General features: G+C 47.9%; 2 protein-coding genes across 2 annotated transcripts in view; both read left to right on the top strand.

Moving 5' to 3' along the window:
- Positions 1-761: 761 nt before the first annotated feature.
- On the top strand, positions 762-8170 carry cope (COPI coat complex subunit epsilon). The gene is made up of 10 exons (XM_084459000.1): positions 762-870; positions 1093-1155; positions 1519-1619; positions 1993-2145; positions 2692-2745; positions 3279-3360; positions 3998-4153; positions 5170-5238; positions 7532-7606; positions 7876-8170. Exons 1-10 carry the CDS (start codon positions 775-777, stop codon positions 7927-7929), a joined length of 903 nt encoding a protein of 300 aa, XP_084315126.1. The 5' UTR covers positions 762-774; the 3' UTR covers positions 7930-8170.
- Positions 8171-9084: 914 nt separating this feature from the next.
- The window catches only part of cers1 (ceramide synthase 1), a 33120-nt gene continuing 21218 nt past the window's right edge, over positions 9085-20986 (top strand). Inside the window, exon 1 of the mRNA XM_084458998.1 lies at positions 9085-10451. Within this exon, the coding sequence (XP_084315124.1) occupies positions 10194-10451 (258 nt within the window). The 5' untranslated portion in view covers positions 9085-10193. The remainder of the gene's footprint in view (positions 10452-20986) is intronic.

The raw sequence follows: 20986 nt of genomic DNA, 5'->3' as shown, positions 1-20986 counted from the left end.
AGCGCATTGTGTTGCCTCTGTGTATGAAATGCGCTATACAAATAAAGCTTTGATTGATTGAAGGATTCAAGGTAGCCTATATTGTCATCGCCTACAAGATACGGGTCCCATGTACAATGAAATGCTCCTTGAATCCTTCACCACTCTACTTTCAAATGTCTGTTCTTGAAGTTTAGTCCTTAGAATAAACGGTACAGGCTTGTGCCAGAGCGCCCTCTACAGGATTTCAGCGTCATCGCTCTACAATCATGCTAGTCTCTTCCACAGACGCTGACGTCATCACGCTAGGAGTCTTCTCGCGAGACTACAATCATGCTTGTATTGGAGAAATTGGCCTTGGTGCCTCTGACCGAATAACTGGCACTGCTTTTAATCAGACAACATATTTAAGAGAAGTGCCAGTTAAAATCTTGAATATTCACAATAATAATAATAATAATAATAATCATCATCATCATAATAACAATAAGCTCTGTAGAGAAAAACGTCAAAATGAGAAAACATAATACAATTATGATTAATAAGTATTATTCAATAATATTATATTATTATTATTATTGTTATTTGTAGTAGGCCTACTATTATTATTAATATGAATAATAATAATAAAAAATAACGAGTTCATATCCAACCAAACTTTTCTTTCTCAATAAACATTAAACATAGAAACCAAACTACAATTCCCAATCGAACTACATGTCCCATAAACTCAGCTATGTACGTAAGCTGCTGACGCAGCGGTGCTACGTGTCCAGGAAGTGTCCCTCAGTCAACATGGCGGCGCAAGATGTAGACGAGCTGTTTGATGTCAAAAATGCTTATTATATTGGAAGTTACCAACAATGCATCAACGAGGCACAGAAAGTGAAGGTAACTAACTGGTGATTCACGTTTTGTGCCAAAATCTTTTTTCCCCGACTGTCTTTGTAATCGCCTACTCGTATTGGACTGGTTTGCCAACGTCAACAAGCTGAAGCTCTGTCTTGCTTCTAACGTTAATTAGATACGTTAATTAGATACGTTAATTAGATACGTTAATTAGATAATTTGTCAATTTGAGTAACGTTATACTTGATGTGTTCCTCTGTGCAGCCCTCGTCACCAGAGAAGGAGGTCGAGAGGGACATGTTTCTCTACAGAGCTTATATAGCCCAGGTAGGAGATGTTTCTCTACAGAGCTTACATACAGTAGTACAGAAGAAGAATATACAGTAGCCCAGATAGGAGGGAGCGACGTTTATATGATCACCTGTGATGTGTACCTATACGCAGTTTGAATATATGTTGTTTGATCACTGAATGCTGTATATGACAGAGAAAATGTCTCAATTCCACTTCATCATCATCAATCAATCAATCAATCAATCAATCAATCAATCAATCAATCAATCAATCAATCAATCAATCAATCAATACCTACATGTTATTGTTGGTGATGTAGCACGATAAAGTGCTTTGAAAAGGTGTTACTTGTGGTGACCTCTGACCTCTGACCTGTGTCTGCTGTGTGTTCTTCAGAGGAAGTATGGGGTCGTGTTGGATGACATCAAGCCCAGCTCCACCCCCGAGCTCCAGGCTGTCAGGATGTTTGCCGAGTATCGCTCCAACGAAGGCAAAAGGTCAGATTTCACTCCCCGCATGTAAACAGTCAAAACAGTTTTTTAAATGGTATGCCTTAGGCTGTGGTCACACGTTCTCAGGTGCGACTGCAAGGTGATAAAAGATGGCCGCCTCTTTCAGGTAGAGCGGAGCTTTCTGTGTAGAGTGCCAATGTTCGGGTGCCACAAGTTAAAAACGGTTCATCTTTTGGCCAGGCTTGTTAATATGGCAACAAAAAGGCGTGTCTGTCTCCGCCTTTATAGAGCTTTTTTTGTGCATAAAATAAATAATAGTGTCAGGGAATGACCAGCTCATATTGTCTGTCAGTGTGAAGGACGACGACAAAATGAACCTGGCGGCTGATGTCCCCACCGCTGCTGTTCCTTGTTGCAGGGACGCCATTGTGGCTGAGCTAGATAAGAAGATGGCGAAGAGTGTGGATGCAGCCAACACCGCCTTCCTCCTCATGGCTGCGTCCATTTACTACCACGAGATGAACTCTGACTCCGCCCTCCGGACGCTGCACCAGGGGGAGAGCCTCGAGTGGTGAGATCCCCTCTGCTCTACTGACCTGTCAGGACTCCCTGCAGCTATTAGAGACACATACGACAACAACATGAACCTGAATTTGTCTCATCTAACAAGCTGAAATAGTCCTACATGTTATCAACCTCCCAAGCACCTGCAGTGATCTGTGTCCACTGTCCAGGGGTTTAGACAGGCTGTCCTAGCTCACACTGTCCACCAGGGGGTCTAGAGGCTGTCCTAACTCACACTGTCCACCAGGGGGTCTAGACAGGCTGTCCTAACTCACACTGTCCACCAGGGGGTCTAGAGGCTGTCCTAACTCACACTGTCCACCAGGGGGTCTCGACAGGCTGTCCTAGCTCACACTGTCCACCAGGGGGTCTGGACAGGCTGTCCTAACTCACACTGTCCACCAGGGGGTTTAGACAGGCTGTCCTAACTCACACTGTCCACCAGGGGGTCAAGACAAGCTGTCCTAGTCCTAGCTCATGTACGGTAAACGTACTGCATTAATATCATGTAGTGCTTACCTGTACGGGTCACTGAGCTTCTGTCCTTCTCCAGCTTGGCGATGACCATCCAGGTCCTGCTCAGCCTGGACAGAGTGGACCTGGCCAGGTATGGACCTCCCTCAGCGGCCCGCGCATGCCATCGCCTGGAGACGCCGCTTCCAACGCACTCTTGAATCATTCACAGATGTTTCACATTTACATTACACATCTATATGCTTTGTTTATAGTCGAAGATTATTGAGGGAAGGCCCTCATTTGCAACGATGTCGAGTACAGTTTAAAACAACTCAAGAAAATACAGAGTAATAACAATACAGATAAAGTTTAAAATAATCATATCAAAACAAGTATATTAAACAATTATTAAACAATTATGCAACTTCCCAATAGGGGCTTTGTAAATACATGTGGCTATCACGTCCGTCTGACAGCACCCAATCTTTTTATACAGGATGCAGTGAGTGAGTGCTATACACCACCCGTAATACACCTAAGAGCAGTGATAAATATCCAAGCGCTTAAGATTAGGCTAGATATAGCTATGTAGATAAACTTCTCAACGTCTGTCTGATCAATAGATTTCTATAGTAGATTGATATCTTGATAATGAAAACACCCAACGTGATCTGCCATTGACAGGAAGGAACTGAAGAAGATGCAGGAGCAGGATGAAGACGCCACTCTGACCCAGCTGGCCACTGCCTGGGTCAACATCGCTGTAGTGAGTGGCTGGACCTGGCCGGGTCACCCTCTGTCTACCCTCACCCTCACCCTAACCCTCACATGGTCTACAGACGCTCAATAAATATCCAGCCAAGTGTCCACTAGCTCTGACCTGTACCTGTTGTTGTGTAATTGTTGTGTGGGGTTGGCGGTTTGAATCCCGGCTCCACATGAATGTGTGTGTGAATGGATGAGTGAGAGGCCATTGTAAAAGGGCTTTGGATAAAAGCACTATATAAGTGCAGTCCATTTACCATTTAATATATATTTTTTGGGATAGCTTGAGTGTCTGTATCCCGGAGGTAAATGGTAAATGGACTGCACTTATATAGCGCTTTTCCACCTTAGCGGCACTCAAAGCGCTTTACAATGGCCTCTCATTCACCCATTCACACACACATTCACACACCAATGGCGGTAGCTGCCATGCAAGGTGCTAACCTGCTCATTGGGAGCAATTTGGGGTTAGGTGTCTTGCTCAAGGACACTTCGACATGTGGACAGTCGGAGCCGGGATTTGAACCGCTGACCCTTCGATCATTGAACGACCCGCTCTACCAACTGAGCTACAGCCGCCCCCTGGTGGAGCTGCCATGGGGCCCCATGTGACTGTTCCTCCTCTCCGTCTCTTCCAGGGTGGAGACAAGCTGCAGGACGCCTACTACATCTTCCAGGAGATGTCGGAGAAGTACTCGGCCACGCTGCTGCTGCTGAACGGCCAGGCGGCGTGCTACATGGCCCAGGGGCGTTGGGAGGAGGCGGAGGGGGTGCTGCAGGAGGCCCTGGACAAGGTGAGCCCCCCTCAGACACCTACTGGACAAGCTGGGGAAACCGTCACGCCTGGCGCCTGTGGACGGCTGGTCCCACCCTGATGGGGCGGCTGTAGCTCAGTCGGTAGAGCGGGTCGTTCAGTGATCGAAGGGTCAGCGGTTAAAATCCCAGCTCCGACTGTCCACATGTCGAAGTGTCCTTGAGCAAGACACCTAACCCCCAAATTGCTCCCAATGAGCAGGTTAGCACCTTGCATGGCAGCTACCGCCATTGGTGTGTGAATGGGTGAACGAGAGGCCATTGTAAAGCGCTTTGAGTGCCGCTAAGGTGGAAAAGCGCTATATAAGTGCAGTCCATTTACCATTTAATTCTACCCTGGTCCATCAAAAGACGTGTAGAGTGCGGGTGCTGTATTTCTGAAAGCAAACAGACTTCTTTACTGCCATTGGCTGAACAGCTACTCATCACACGATCGCTGTTCCAGACAGCCTCTGCTACATCTGTTGTTCTTATCTATACTGTTCTTGTTTTCGATGGGAGACGAGACAAATGCCCCCCTAGGGGTCTCAAAACGTTAAAGCCCTTATTATTATTCTACGTATGATTATAATAATCCCGTTGTGTGATTTTGTAAGGGCAGGTGTAAAGAGAACGGAGATATCTGAGCTCAGTAGCGTTTGGTTCAGAGGTGCAGCTGATAGAGTTGAGGGCGTAATCCCCCCAATCGTCTTCTTCGAAACGAACAGTAGATGGCGACAAATACTTGCGGGTTTACCCCCACGGCCTGCTTTAGTAGGCAGGGGACAGGGGAGAGCTGACCTGCCTCTGGTCTGGTCTGGCTGTCACAGTCCACTGGTCATCAGTTAGATAATAACAGTCAGGGTTCATCTGCTGGGTTTCTAGAGTTAAGATGAACACAGCTGGGACCGTGATTGAGATTGTCATTAAGCAGGGGAACCATTTTACCTGCATATGTTGATGTGTGTGTGTGTGTGTGTGTGTGTGTGTGTGTGTGTGTGTGTTTCCCCCTCTGCAGGACAGCGGACACCCTGAGACTCTAATCAACCTGATTGTGCTGACACAGCACCTAGGCAAAGCCCCCGAGGTAAGACTTTGAACCCGCAGCCGCTTACACAGGACTTCTGAGACGGACATCAGCCTCCCTCTCACCACCCCACAGCTCCTCTCGGACCTCTGACCCTCTCCCTGTCCCCTCTCTGACCCTCTCTCTGTCCCCTCTCTGGCTCTCTGGCCCTCTCCCTGTCCCCTCTCTGACCCTCTGCATGTCCCCTCTCAGGTCCTCTTCCTGTCCCCTCTCTGACCCTCTCCCTGTCCTCTCCCTGTCCCCTCTCTGGCCCTCTCCCTGTCCCCTCTCTGACCCTCTCCCTGTCCCCTCTCTGACCCTCTCCCTGTCCTCTCCCTGTCCCCTCTCTGGCCCTCTCCCTGTCCCCTCTCTGACCCTCTCCCTGTCCCCTCTCAGGCCCTCTCCCTGTCCCCTCTCCCTGTCCCCTCTCTGACCCTCTCCCTGTCCCCTCTCAGGTCCTCTCCCTGTCCCCTCCCTGTCCCCTCCCTGTCCCCTCTCAGGTCCTCTTCCTGTCCCCTCTCTGACCCTCTCCCTGTCCTCTCCCTGTCCCCTCTCTGGCCCTCTCCCTGTCCCCTCCCTGTCCCCTCCCTGTCCCCTCTCTGACCCTCTCCCTGTCCCCTCTCAGACCCTCTCCCTGTCCCCTCTCTGACCCTCTCCCTGTCCCCTCTCCCTGTCCCCTCCCTGTCCCCTCCCTGTCCCCTCTCTGGCCCTCTCCCTGTCCCCTCTCTGACCCTCTCCCTGTCCCCTCTCTGGCCCTCTCCCTGTCCCCTCTCTGGCCCTCTCCCTGTCCCCTCTCTGACCCTCTCCCTGTCCCCTCTCAGACCCTCTCCCTGTCCCCTCTCTGGCCCTCTCCCTGTCCCCTCTCTGACCCTCTCCCTGTCCCCTCTCTGGCCCTCTCCCTGTCCCCTCTCTGGCCCTCTCCCTGTCCCCTCTCTGACCCTCTCCCTGTCCCCTCTCTGTCCCTCTCCCTGTCCCCTCTCTGGCCCTCTCCCTGTCCCCTCCCTGTCCCTCTCCCTGTCCCCTCTCTGGCCCTCTCCCTGTCCCCTCTCTGGCCCTCTCCCTGTCCCCTCTCAGGCCCTCTCCCTGTCCCCTCTCTGGCCCTCTCCCTGTCCCCTCTCTGGCCCTCTCCCTGTCCCCTCTCTGACCCTCTGCCTGTCCCCTCTCTGACCCTCTCCCTGTCCCCTCTCTGGCCCTCTCCCTGTCCCCTCTCTGGCCCTCTCCCTGTCCCCTCTCTGGCCCTCTCCCTGTCCCCTCTCAGGCCCTCTCCCTGTCCCCTCTCTGACCCTCTCCCTGTCCCCTCTCTGACCCTCTCCCTGTCCCCTCTCTGGCCCTCTCCCTGTCCCCTCTCTGGCCCTCTCCCTGTCCCCTCTCTGACCCTCTCCCTGTCCCCTCTCTGGCCCTCTGCCTGTCCCCTCTCTGGCCCTCTGCCTGTCCCCTCTCAGACCAGCGGCCTGCCTAGTCCTGGGGGGTAAATATTATAAAAGCATATGGCTAAACAAAAGGCTGTATATTCTTCCATACGATATGCGTATGTGTATCTTGGACTTTACAGCGTCCTGCCAGTCGTAAACTCCACAACCCAAAGTCCAGGAGATAAAGGCGGCACTATCTGAACTAAACAAGATGCACTTGATATAGGAAATAACCAGCAGAGTCTCTGAACACATTCCCAGATGGCTTCCTTAACAGGCATCCAAAATAATAATCTGAGATAATGCTGTAATCTTTGACATCTGAAAATCGTGTTGTAGAGGATCGACCTTGTTCTGGTACATTAATGTGGCCTATATATCTGATATAATTTTCCATGTTCAAGTTGACCTCACTTAACACTTGTCTCTGTGTGTATTTTAACGTTTAGAACAAAACATACTCTATTCTTTGAGTCTCTGTTAAACACAGACTTTAATTTTGGCATTGTTCGCAAATCCCATTCAATTTTCCCACAGGGATTTTGGACTACACCCCAGCTCTAACCAGCTCTGGTGGTAGAGTGTCCACCCAGAGACTGGGAGGTTGTGGGTTCGATCCCCGGCCGGGTCATACCAAAGACTATAAAAATGGGACCCATTGTCTCCCTGCTTGGCACTCAGCATCAAGGGTTGGAATTAGGGGGGTTAGATCACCAAATAATTCCCGAGCGCGGCACCGCTGCTGCTCACCGCTCCCCCAGGGGATGGGTCAAATTTCACACACTCAGGTGTGGGACTTTAACTCTAACCACAACGGTGGAAATGCTAGCCTAAAGCCTTAGAAAATGACAACATCATCTCACCCACTCTATTCCGTGTCTTTGTCGTGCGTCTGTCTGCAGGTGACCAATCGATATCTGTCTCAACTGAAGGACGCCCACAAGGCCCACCCCTTCCTCAAAGACTACTTTGCCAAGGTGAGCGTGACGTGATTGGCTTTTTAAGACGAGGTCCTCAGTTTTGTGTGGCGCCAGCTTTTAGCAGCCTCACCTTTGGTCTTCAATCAATTAATCAGGTTGATTGGTGAGCAACACACAATGGGCTTGGATCTGATCCAATCACTTTTCAGAGACGGCTTGACCTTGTTACCTGTAGTGACCCATACGGTGTAAACAAACATTGAGGAGTTGTTTTTAGTGTGTGGTCGTGTTTAATGTTCTCTCTTTAACTCTCTCTCACTCCCCAGGAGAATGAATTTGACAGACTGGCGATGCAGTACGCACCCATAGCAACAGCATGAGATCCAGGATTCGGGAGAAGAGGGAGAATAAAGTAGAAATGTATAGACTACAACTAACCTGCAAATCGGGATTGTTTTAGTAAAACCATCTGTTTGCGTTATTGATGTGTATCATATGTTGCTCCTGCTTCTCTGATAGGGACTCCTTGATGTGTGTAACATTTGCATCTCTCTCATTGAAATTCCTCCTGTTTTTTGAAGCCTTTCTCTTGAGTTCACAATAAATGTTTTATTATGCCCTTTACAAAGTAATGTTGTTTTATTTTGGAATGAGACAGTAAATAATACTGAATGATGCAGCCTGCTGTTCTCAGACAAACACGCTCCAAGTTGCCTGGTTTGGTCTCAAGTGAGCCAAATCAAAATGCACACTTTTATGTCTTTTGTAATGGGAAATATGTTTTTGTGCGTGGCTGTAAGCCAGTGCACCATGGAGAGCAAATGTCAGGTTATCCCTTTCTCCCTTCCATTGTTGACCTGCAGTTCTATGTTTCTACCACAAGAGGCAGTGGTCCCAGAACATCAAAACCCACTGTAGATCCGCTAGCCTTGTGTTATCTGGGTTTATCCCTTACCTTTGTCTAGAAACAGAAGTTGAACCAATTGCAGCAAAATAGCTAACGTTACCGGAATCATCAGTGTAACTGCTTTAGCCACTGACCGCTACCATTAATGTTATGGAAGCTGCTGCTAGTTGTTGTGAGCTCATGAGCTAACTGGCTATATCGCTCTTATTGTGCTAGATTAGCATTGGAAGCATTGGAACTGATGTGTCCAGGCGACAAGACCTATCTTCATTTATCAGACATTATTTCATGTCATTTCGATTCACAGCTATTTCAGTGGCATGACTAGCTTTCGTCCTACCAGTCCTGAACAGAAACAAGCCAGCCTCGCACATAAGCCAGGCTTGACCTGGCCTGGTTTCAATGTAGGCTACTTATTGTAAAACATAGGCCTACATCACACAAACCACACAAACCAGCCTTCTGCCTGACTGTAGCCTACTGTCTGACTGTACTATACTGCCTGACTGTACTGCCTGACTGTACTGCGGCCTCTTTAAATCCAGCAGTTTTCATCCAGGCGGTGGAGGAGATAGGGGGCCATAATTACGTCACGCCGCCGTTTTTCTCGGTTAAGCGCAAACTTGAAATAAGAGAGAGTCTTCCTGAGACTACCGAGACACACTGCCGAGGAAACGCGGGAGACATCTGCTAGACTTTCACAGCTGGAAACGGAAAGGGCTTTTTAAATGTCGTAGGTTTACGTTTTTTTACACGGATTCCCTCTAAAGCAGCGATACATTTTTGGGTCACTTGGACATTTTTTGGTCACTTGGACACGTTGGCCGGGGACCCGCACCGCGGCGCGGACACGGAGGAGGACACGGAGGAGGACATCGCCTTTATCAGACATTTCTCGGGTTTTACTGCCTGTTTGTTCAGTGATAGAAACACCCCCAGACCCCTGTCGCTTGGTATTCGGTAGGAATGTTATTCTAACTCATGAAAACGACAAAGATATGTTATATAATGAGACGAAAAACGGAGATGAGAGCATTCAGATTCTGAAAACGCTGGAGGACTCGCATGTGATCCCCAGACTGGGCTCTTTATGGCACATCTGCGGGGGGTCTGGATCTGAATAGGGACGCAGATATTCAACCTACGATTCGGACTGATACATTGTGCTACTAAAGTGTTGTTGTTTTTTATTTTTACGGTGTAATATTTGAGATAACACGCTCGCCGGATAGCTTATCCGTTGTATTTGCTGGTCGGTATGTGGGTCTGATTGAGCTAGGCGGCTAACAGGCTAACTAGACCAGGGATGAGGAGGTAACGGTATCTGAGAGCTATGCCGACGGTAATCATCCACATCCAAGGACATTTAATGGATCAAATGAATTGCAGTGCTGCTATTATTGTAATTGGCCATTAGATAAATAGATTTTCTTCTAAAACAGGCGTAGTTGGACTGATTTTGAAGGCCTTACTGTATTCAAATCAATCAAATTGTCCCGTATGCGGAATCAGGGCCCATGTCTTAATATAGAAAACAAAGAATTAGGCTACTTGAGTTAAGCTGCTTAAAGTTTTTCCTCGTTTTAAGGCTGGCTATAGGTAGTTTGAGAGATTAGTGGCCCAGCCAGAGCTCTCTGGTCCGCCTCGTGTGAGTGAGGACATATCCGCGGTCTCTCTCCCTCAAAAATTGGGGTCAGTTCTCGACCATAAGTCCGCCGTTTCCCGGTCTCCGCCACCATGGACGGTCCTACCGGTGATGACGGTCCTACCGGGGCCGCCGAGGTGGAGCCCATGCCCGGCTACGTGGACTTCATCACCCGGGCGTCCACCGTGATGTACGGCGCGGTCAGAGACTGCAGCGCCTGCGGGCTGGAGCTGTCCAGACGGACCCTGCTGGACAACGCCTACATCACCTGGACCGAGATCGGCCTGTTTATCATGTGCGCTGTGATGTGGACGCAGATCCGACGGGGGCTGACGGAACGTGTGTTCAAGGTGGGTAGCTTTAAACTAAGCCTCTCTCACCCCCACCCACACACACACACACACACACACACACACACACACACACACACAGGCCTCTCCTACACTGCGCACGATGCGTTATCACTTGCCTTTTCTACATTTTTTAATTCATTTTTAAACGTCCGTTAACATCAATATTATTCACAATCTAATTCAAGCAGCACTGAGCACCAATCTGTTTTTCTAATTATAGGGGTCGTTCTTTCATCGCTGCGGTATCAATACAGGGCCTGTGTCTGTCTGCAGCCTCTGACTGATGTCACATGGCTCCTATTCCTTACAGTTTTAGTGGGAGAAGAGAATGATTGTTTCTCAATTGAGATTAATGTCGTCTTCCTTGACAAGCCGAGTCCACATGAGAGGACACAGCAGCCTGGTCACCTTGACTGACAGGGGAGTCTCTTCGGCTCTGCTGTGCTGTGCTAGCCTGATATCAGGCACACAACGTCAGGGAGACGTTCAGATCACGTCTTAATAACGTCCGTCGGTCCAGAACCCCTTTTGTTCGTCTGCTGGACCCCTCAATATTCAAACGTCTGGCTTGGACCCCTCTAAGACGTCTGTGGACGTGCAGAACGGGTTCAATATCTGAATGTCTAAAAAAACGTTCATTCTGGCTCCTAATTGGATGTCTTTGGACGTCCGAAAAAGACGATAAAGACATCTAAAAGACGTCTTTTAGAAGTGTCTTTGCTCAGTGGGACAACTGTCGACTTGTTATACTCGGTTGAGATTTTCAAGAGCCAGTTAGCTTTGGAGTGGGTGGATTCTAATGTCTGGAGCCACGCTGGTACTGTGCTGCACTGGTGGCCTCCTCACTACCTCAGCGTGACGATATTTTGGGCTTTTCAGCTTTCATGGGATAGGACAGTTGAGAGAGACAGGAAATGTGGGAGAGAGAGAGGGGAGGACATGCGGCACAGGACCCGAGCCGGGAATCGAACCCCAGTCCGCCGCGCGACGGACTAGCCTTCATATGGGACGCGTCTTACCCGGTGAGCTACCGGGGCGCCCCGCGTGACGCCCTCTTTATGCTAACGCATATCACTGAAGGAATTCCCCTTATGCTTTAGGACCTCATAGGGCTCTTCAAGGTGTGTGTGTGTGTGTGTGTGTGTGTGGGGGGGGGGGGGGTCTCATCTTGTGGGATTAGGTCTGACACCAGGTTTAAGGTTTAAGGTAACTGATTGAGTCAAGAGCAATGGAAAGCCGTCACCCCAGCTGAGCGCTCTGTCATAGAATATTAACCCTGCAGTTCACTGAGACCTGCACTTGACACACACACACACACACACACGCAGACTGACGGCCACAGACTGATGAGTAAATAAATGTTGGTGAGATATATTATAATTGTCCCTTGCTAACTGCGGTCACAGCACAAACACACATTAACAGCACATGAGCGGTCAACTCCGAACAGACCGCACACACACACCCCGTCAGCTCCGAACACATACCTCTTGTATTTGCCAATATTCTTTCTTTCTTTCTTCTTCTTCTTCTTCTTCTTCTACTTCTTCTTCTTCTGGCATTGGGGGCCAATAGCTACAGCAACCGTCTAAAGTTTACAAAATCATAACAAATCAGCCATACATACTATCACTTTACAACCACCAAACCCGTAGGCCCAAGTGAGCAGAAACCTACATATGAAGTCCACTCTGTTTTTCTCAAAAACTGCATAACAAACTGTAAATCAAACCCTACTCCCACATTTTTTTGAACCGCATCATAATTTATTAGCTCCGAACACACTACACACATACACACACCATCAGCTCCGAACAAACCGCACACACACACACAAACTGTCAGCTCTGAACACACCACACACGTCAGCTCCGAACACACCGCATGTAAAGTAGTACACATACCCACACACCGTCAGTTCCGAACACACCGCGTACAGTACACATACACACACACCGTCAGTTCCGAACACACCACACACACACACACACCGTCAGTTCCGAACACACCACACACACACACACACACACACACGACGTCAGTTCCGAACACACCACACACACACACCATCAGTTCCAAACACACCACACACACACACCGTCAGCTCTGAACACACCACACACACACACACACCGTCAGCTCTGAACACACCACACACACACACACACACACACACACCGTCAGCTCTGAACACACCACACACACACACACACAAACACACACCGTCACGTCCGAGCCATCCACATCCTGGCGCATGTTTACCATCTCCCAGACGGTGGGGGGGGGGGGGTGGTCCCCCCGACCCATCCATATCAGTCAGCACGTACACTCAGCATTTTTACAAAGCTGTTTGTCATTCCTGGAATCGCGTCTCATCTCTTGTCCCTCACGCTGCACATGTTTGATATTGTATCTGTCCAGCCCAGAGTGAGCTATCTCTCTCATCACTCTCCCCCTCCCTGCATACTCAACATGGCTCATACATGTCCTCTGCATTCTTGAATAGCTCCATACTCAACATGGTAAATACATGTCCACTGCATACTTGAATGGCTCCATATTCAACATGGTAAATACATGTCCTCTGCATGGTTGAATGGCTCCATATTCAACATGGCTCATACATGTCCTCTGCATGGTTGAATGGCTCCATATTCAACATGGTAAATACATGTCCTCTGCATACTTGAATGGCTCCATATTCAACATGGTAAATACATGTCCTCTGCATACTTGAATGGCTCCATATTCAACATGGTAAATACATGTCCTCTGCATGCTTGAATGGCTCCATTTCCCCACCATGGCTGTGTTGGCAGGATGGGGGAAGCCCTCCAGGCTGTGGTTCAGAGGCAGGCCCCCCCAGGCCCAACTCCGGCCCTACTTCATAGGCCAGCCCTGGGGGTGGGGGTGTGGGAGAGGCATGCCGGTCCTGGAAGGCCCGTACTGCATACCAGATGTGGTCTGGGGGTGCTGAGAGGGGTTCTGTGTTCAGCGCTGTTGTGGCTGACTCAGACCTGCTGCTCTGGAATGACTACGCCCAGGCTAGCTAGTGATGGGCTTCAGATGAGAGTGTGTGTGTGTGTGTGCACGTGTTTTCAGTTTAAAGTGCATTTTATAACATGGTTCTAACACACTATGATTAAAGGGAAGTGTGTGAGTGTGTCTGTGTGTGAGTGTGTGTGTGTGTGATGTTTGAGTCACTGAATGACTGCACGGTTCCTGTTCCATTGCTGGGTCTGTTCATTATGGAATGGATTCAGGCCCGACTTCCATCCCAAATCAAGCGCACTACTTTGTGCGTTCATTTGACCAGATTGCACGTGTGGTTATTATTAACTTATGTATTGCGGGTAATCAACAAAGAGTTGCGTGAATGACGTCATCTGCAAACAACCATATTTAAATTGGTTTTGCATGTTTTAAATAACCATGGAGAGGAAATGCAGAGTTGCAGGAAGCTTGGTCATTGGTGGTATTGTGTGACTCCGCCTCCTCGGTGATGATGATGAATTATCGAATGGGGATCGATATGTGTTTCCTGTGTGATGGTGTGAGTGTGATGGTGTGTGTATTCCATGTGATGGTGTGTTGTGGTGTTTGTGTGTGTCTGATGGTGTGTGATAGTGTGTGTTGTGGTGTGTGATGGTGTGTGAAGGTGTGTGTGTGTGATGGTGTACGTATGATGTGTATGTGTGATGGTGTGTGTGTGGTGGTGTGTGTGTGTGTGATGATGCAGCGTTTCCGCTGGTAAGGTTTTGGAGAGGAAAAGGAAGGGGACAGGAGAGGAACAAGGGAGGAAGAAGGGTGGTCTCCGATCCCACGCTTTTTACGTTTCGAAATCAGACTCTTTTTTTCTCACACCAAGAGATCAGTTCCACAGGAAACACTGGCGTGATGGTGTATGGGTGTGGTGGTGTACAGTATGTGTGTGATGATGTGTGTGTGATGGTGTGTGTGTGTGATGATGTGTGTGTGATGACGTGTGTGTGATGGTGTGTGTGTGTGTGTGTGTGATGGTGTGTGTGTGTGTATGATGGTGTGTGTGTGTGTGTGATGGTGTGTGTGTGTGTGTGATGGTGTGTGTGTGTGTGATGGTGTGTGTGTGTGTGATGGTGTGTGTGTGATGGTGTGTGTATATCCTGTGTGGTTCTGATCACTCAGCAGCAGCTGAGGACAAGGAGGCGAGTTCAGCGCCAGTCAAGCGAGTTAAACCAATCACGGCTGTAGTGCATTGATGAGGTATGGAGGTTAATATGACACCAGTGTTGGTCTAAGGAACAGTGGCCCTCGACTTCCATACGTCAACATGCCTTCTCAATGCAGTGAAGAGAGGAGAGCATGGTGCATCCAGGCCTGTGTAATTAAAGCCCTTCAAACATGCTCAATAAATATTTGAATCATGTCAGGAAACAATGCATTAGACCAGTTATGTTGATAAGGGATTATTTGAGATTTCGTGTGTGTGTTTGTGTGTGTGTGCGCGGGCTCGGATAATGTTACATGGAGGTACATAAGAAGAGGAGAGTAAACAAACATGCAGACCTAATTGTCCCCCCACCTGGTGAAATCGGAGGGGGGCGGGGCTGTTAAAACGGGCTGTGCTCATTCGTCCATTCAACTCTCACTAGAGGGAGGTAGCCAGTCGAATCGGGCCGATTCCGGCTAAGTGTCGGCACACGAGTTCGGCTGTGTTCTGGCAGCGGCTCACCTAAACTGAGCCGGATCTGGCCCGATAATGGCTGCCAGATTTGGCTAGGTTTTGGGTGTGTGGACTTTTTGGCACATTTTGCCAAGTACACATTTATTGTACTTTGAGTGTCGTACAATACGAATCTGGTGTTTTCTGGTCACGGGTTTATTGATGGACCCACAATAATGCCGTTGGCAGATCTGGTTCAGTTTCGGGTCAGATGCTGGTTCAGTTTCGGGTCAGATGCTGGTTCAGTTTCGGGTCAGATGCTGGTTCAGTTTCGGGTCAGATGCTGGGTCAGTTTCGGGTCAGATGCTGGTTCAGTTTCGGGTCAGATGCTGGTTCAGTTTCGGGTCAGATGCTGGTTAAGTTTCGGGTCAGATGCTGGGTCAGTTTCGGGTCAGATGCTGGTTCAGTTTCGGGTCAGATGCTGGTTCAGTTTCGGGTCAGATGCTGGGTCAGTTTCGGGTCAGATGCTGGGTCAGTTTCGGGTCAGATGCTGGGTCAGTTTCGGGTCAGATGCTGGTTCAGTTTCGGGTTAGATGCTGGGTCAGTTTCGGGCCGGTGTACTTCGGACGATTCTGAGGCGTCATTCCCGCCAGATCTGGGCCGAGTTCGTTTTTCCGGCTTGCCGGATTTGGGCCATTATCGACAGGAGACCACTGATGCTTTAAAGCAACCTCGAGATTCAGATGGTAGCAGGGGCATTAAAGCCATGGTGGCCGCAGGGGGTAGAATTATTTTCGGGGCATCACGGCCAGAGGGAGGGGCATCGACGGCAATGACGGTCATGGCCGTCGTGTGTAATTCCCAAACTGCTGCTATTAGTCCTCTAGTTTATAGTGGTACAAAATAGATTCATAAAATCGAATTGGAAATGGTTAATTTTCAAGAGATTGTGGATGTAGCCCAGAATGTCTGTGTGAAAGTACAGAGGAGAGCCTGGTGATGCAAGGCTAATGTGAAAGCGAAAGTTGATCGAGAGTGCAGAGGTTGAGGAGCTTCCTTGCTCTTCTGGGGCCTCATTTAGAAACGTTGCGTAGAATCCACGTCACTAAGTTTGCTTAGCTAAGTAAGTACGAAAATATACGCACAAAAAATCTCCGATTTATAAAACGCTGCCCAAAAGGATCTTTTCGGAACGATGATTTCACATGTGCACGACTGATAAGAGCACCCGTTAGGCCTGAGTGGTCCCATTTAGATTATAATTAATTATCTATCATTCAGGCTATATTGGCATTCGTTTAGTGCGGTAGGCCTTATTAGTTGGCTACTGATATCCAAACTGATAATCATTATAAGCCTATAGTGTTGTTGCATGGGTAATGGGGTTTGGATCTATACCTATCCTAATGCTTCACAGGTGGCCCATGAATAAAAGGCCTAACTTATCAACGTATAAACGGGTCAATTTACAATGACATCCATAACAATGCAAACATGTAGGACTACTTACAAGTAAGGCAAGTATCCCCAATTTAACTGTACGACAGATAGGAGGGTTCTTTGCAGCAGCCAATTTGTGTATTTTCCAGGATATCATGCATTTCACATACTTTCTCAAAACATTCTGTAGGCCTATAGAAGCTGCGTGTTCTAATGGATGTTGCGGGATAGCCAAGCACATATTAGAACATCTGTGCCAAGTCCCGGCATATCCAAGGCCCCCGTGCGTCAATTTGTCTAAAGTTATCATACTGTCAGAATCTCATATCGGTCCATGCCTAGACAAGGCAGCCTAGACAAGGTAAACTACATAATGTAGGCTACAAAGTATGAAACAATAATTAATAAATGCATGTTTTTGATTGTAAGAGGTGAAAGTCGTACAGCAACATTTCTGGAGGGCGGAGGGACACTGTTGGACAATGATGGTCAGTGGAACCTGTAGTGTCCCTCCTCATGTCCAGTCAAACGTTTATACGCAGAGGGAGACAAGAACACACAGAGCAGTGATGTATATTTGAAAATAATGTTATGCTTTTTGTCTAACCATAATATTTTACTTTACAGTGCAATCATAGTTTGATAGGATCTGGTTCACTATTTACCTTCAAATAAATGTTTCCATTTTAGACCAAACAGTCATATGACGTGTCTACTGTCGGCTCTATGGATAAATCTGGACTTGGAACGTCCACTCTGGGGACCCTCTGCAGACCAGATGGTCTAACGGGGTTACAACTCCACTCACACATCCAGCAGCTGTGACCTCATGCATCGTGGGTGGGGGACGGCAGGTTTACTGTGCGCTCGTTCACCTGTGTACAGACTAAGAGCGTGACCCAGGTTCACCTGTGTACAGACTGAGAGCGTGACCCAGGTTCACCGTCTCACCCCGGGGCACATCTGTTTTCTCTTTCTCCCTCGTATCCCCCCCTCTCTCTATCTCCCTCACATCCCCCTTTCTCTCTCTCTCTCTCTCTCTCTCTCTCTCTCTCATATCCCCCCCTCTCTCTCTCTCTCTCTCTCTCTCATACCCCCCTCTCTCTCTATCTCTCTCTCACTCATATCCCTCTCTCTCTCTCTCTCTCTCTCTCTCTCTCTCTCTCATACCCCCCCCTCTCTCTCTCTCTCTCCTCATATCCCCTCTCTCTCCCAGAGGGACATCTACACACAAACAACACATTGTTGTGGTCAGACTTGGCTGCCAGCCCAAAGATCAGACTAGGCTACTCCAGGACACGAGAGAGAGGGTGAGAGAGTCTGTCACGTGTGTGTGTGTGTGTGTGTGTGTGTAAGGGAGAGAGAGAGAGAGAAGTAGAGTTTTAGAGAGTGAGAGAAAGACAGAGAGACAGCAGGAGAGAGATCAGTTCATTGTCTGTGGAGCAGCAGTAGCCGTAGAAAGGCCCCATACACCAGACTGTGAGTGGGTCCGCTAATGAATTCTCCTCTTTAAATGGGTTCTGTGGCCAGCAGCTCGGTTTCACTCCGTGTGGCAAATTAGCCCCAGCACTCCCTCACTATCCCTTCCTCTCTCACTCTCTCTCTCTCTCCCTCCCTCCCTCTCTCCCTTCCTCTCCCTCCGTCTTCCCTCTCTTCCTCTCCCTCGTTAGCTGAAGGGCTGGTACATCTGCACACATTCATAACAAACATTTTTCTGTAATTGCCATCCGGTGTTGTCCATAAAGTTTGTGGTTGGGGGGGGTTCTCTCTCTTTTTTTCCCTCTTTCTATGTTGATAGAGTTAGCATAGCACCAGCTAGCGGAGTTTCACCGGAGCCCATCTGACAGCGATTACAGCTCTGCAGGTTTAACGTACCTCTGGTGTCTGGCAGTGTAAACAACAACAAAAACAACATTTTGAGCCGCACCGCCCCTCTGCCTCCACCTATCCCAGCGAACGTGACGCTGGGGGCACACGAGAGGATAACTGGGTCAGTTTGAGGTCCGATTCGCCCCCCCCTGCGGCCACCATGGCTTTAATGCCCCTGCTACCATTTGAATCTCGAGGTTGTTTTAAAAGCATCAGTGGTCTCCTGTCGTTTTCTTGATAATCCGAAATAAATTCAATCGAGGCTACATTGATATCAATAAAACGTTCCACCGGTAGTAAACAATTGTAGTCTGTGTTTGTTTTGCTGTGAACTTTTCTGCGTGAGGTCCCTGGAATCGCCACTTTGAGATCCTTTAGTGCGCTGATGCATCTGGTGTGTGTGCGCATCGGCTAAATCTTTTATGTTTTTTGTTCAATTTTTTTGTGGTCTCCCACATTTTTCAAATCAGTTAAGATTTGATAATCCTCCAGTGTTCATCCAGCATTAGTGAGAGAAACAGTTACACATAGGAACTTCCTGTCTGTCTGCTGGTGTCTGCCTCCCTCCCGCAGTGTGACGACATGTCTGTCTGACTACTAGGGCTGGGTTTAAAAAAACGATTCATCGATTCTGAATCAAATGATTCAGAATCGATTCATGAATCCCCAAATCGATCTTTTATTTAATGAATGAATGAATAAATGAAGATATGAATAGTTCATTAATTCATTCAATGATTCATTCATTCATTCATTTTTGGAAATCAGTATCGATACCCAGCCGTAGTAATGATGTGTTGAATAACTTGGCAGTCATGTAATTAAATCGATTCTTGAAATTCGACTCGATACCCAGCTCTACTGACTACCTAAGGTCGTCTTCCATGATTGGATGGAATAAACATATGACAATCAAATTGATAGACTGCTAGACTACGGATAGTAAATGACCAGTTTGGGGACCTTCAGTGTCTATCTGAGTACCTGGGACTGGAATGAGGAACTGATTGGCACTGATAAGATACTGTAAGGACAAGCAATTACAAGAATTCCAACGTACCTGTACTGGTTATATATTGCAAATAAACGTCTTATTCTATTCTTCTATTCTGTATGTCTGCCTGCCTGTCTGTCTGTCTGTCTGTCTGTCTGTCTGTCTGCCTGTCTGTCTGCCTGTCTGTCTGCCTGGCCTCCAGTCCTCCTGCTCAGACAGGTAGACAGACAGACAGACAAACAGACAGACAGACAGACAGACAGACAGACAGACAGACAGACGGGTTTCTAGAAGGATCTTAGCTCTCCCCCTGTACCAGTAATGTCATATGGTCTAAGACCTCCTAATGGAATCACTAATCGCTTTTTCTGGCCTGGAGCTGAGACACAGGCAGACACAATGTATACACACACACACACACACACACACACACACACACACACACACACACACACATACACACACACAGTGACTCGAGACACACACACACACACACACACACACACACACACACACACACACACACACACACACAGTGAGTGTGACCTCTTAAACCGCAGGGCAAAACCCTCTCCAGCCTTCTCTAAATGTTGCCAGTTTAATGCGTGTTGCATTATGAATGAGAGCATCTGTCTCCAGAGAAGAGAGCAGCGCTGGGAGACTCTCTCAGTCGGCCATGTACCTCAGACCAGATGCTCGGTTTAAAACAGGAGGGTTCCCAGAAGATTTCACAAGTTCAATCTTGAATACTCCAGTTTTTGTTGTTGTTGTAAATCCCTCCAGCTAGGCCAGGGACAGAACCTGAAGGTTTATACCACGGTCTCAAACGCTTTTATACCACAGTCTCAAGCGCTTTTATACCACGGTCTCAAACGCTTTTATACCACAGTCTCAAACGCTTTTATACCACAGTCTCAAGTGCTTTTATACCACAGTCTCATACGCTTTTATACCACAGTCTCAAACGCTTTTATACCACAGTCTCAAACGCTTTTATACCACAGTCTCAAACGCTATTATACCACAGTCTCAAACGCTATTATACCACAGTCTCAAACGCTTTTATACCACAGTCTCATACGCTTTTATACCACAGTCTCAAACGCTTTTATACCACAGTCTCAAACACTTTTATACCACAGTCTCAAACGCTATTATACCACAGTCTCAAACGCTTTTATACCACAGTCTCAAACACTTTTATACCACAGTCTCAAACACTTTTATACCACAGTCTCAAACGCTATTATACCACAGTCTCAAACGCTTTTATACCACAGTCTCAAACACTTTTATACCACAGTCTCAAACGCTTTTATACCACAGTCTCAAACGCTATTATACCACAGTCTCAAACGCTATTATACCACAGTCTCAAACGCTTTTATACCACAGTCTCAAACGTTTTTATACCACAGTCTCAAACGCTTCCAGAGTCTATTATCAACTGTCTATAAAGGGAGGGAAAATAACCGCCGGGCAAAAAACAATGGAACTCCCTCCTACAACTGTTTCAGATGGTCTGGGCTGTTATATCAGTTAAAACTCCCTCCTAAAACTGTTTCAGAAGGTCTGGGCTGTTATATC

Source organism: Borostomias antarcticus (genome assembly GCF_949987555.1).
Source record: "Borostomias antarcticus genome assembly, chromosome: 26".
Taxonomy (NCBI): domain Eukaryota; kingdom Metazoa; phylum Chordata; class Actinopteri; order Stomiiformes; family Stomiidae; genus Borostomias; species Borostomias antarcticus.
Note: the sequence above shows the minus strand (reverse complement) of the source record. Positions and strands in the feature narration are given on the sequence as shown.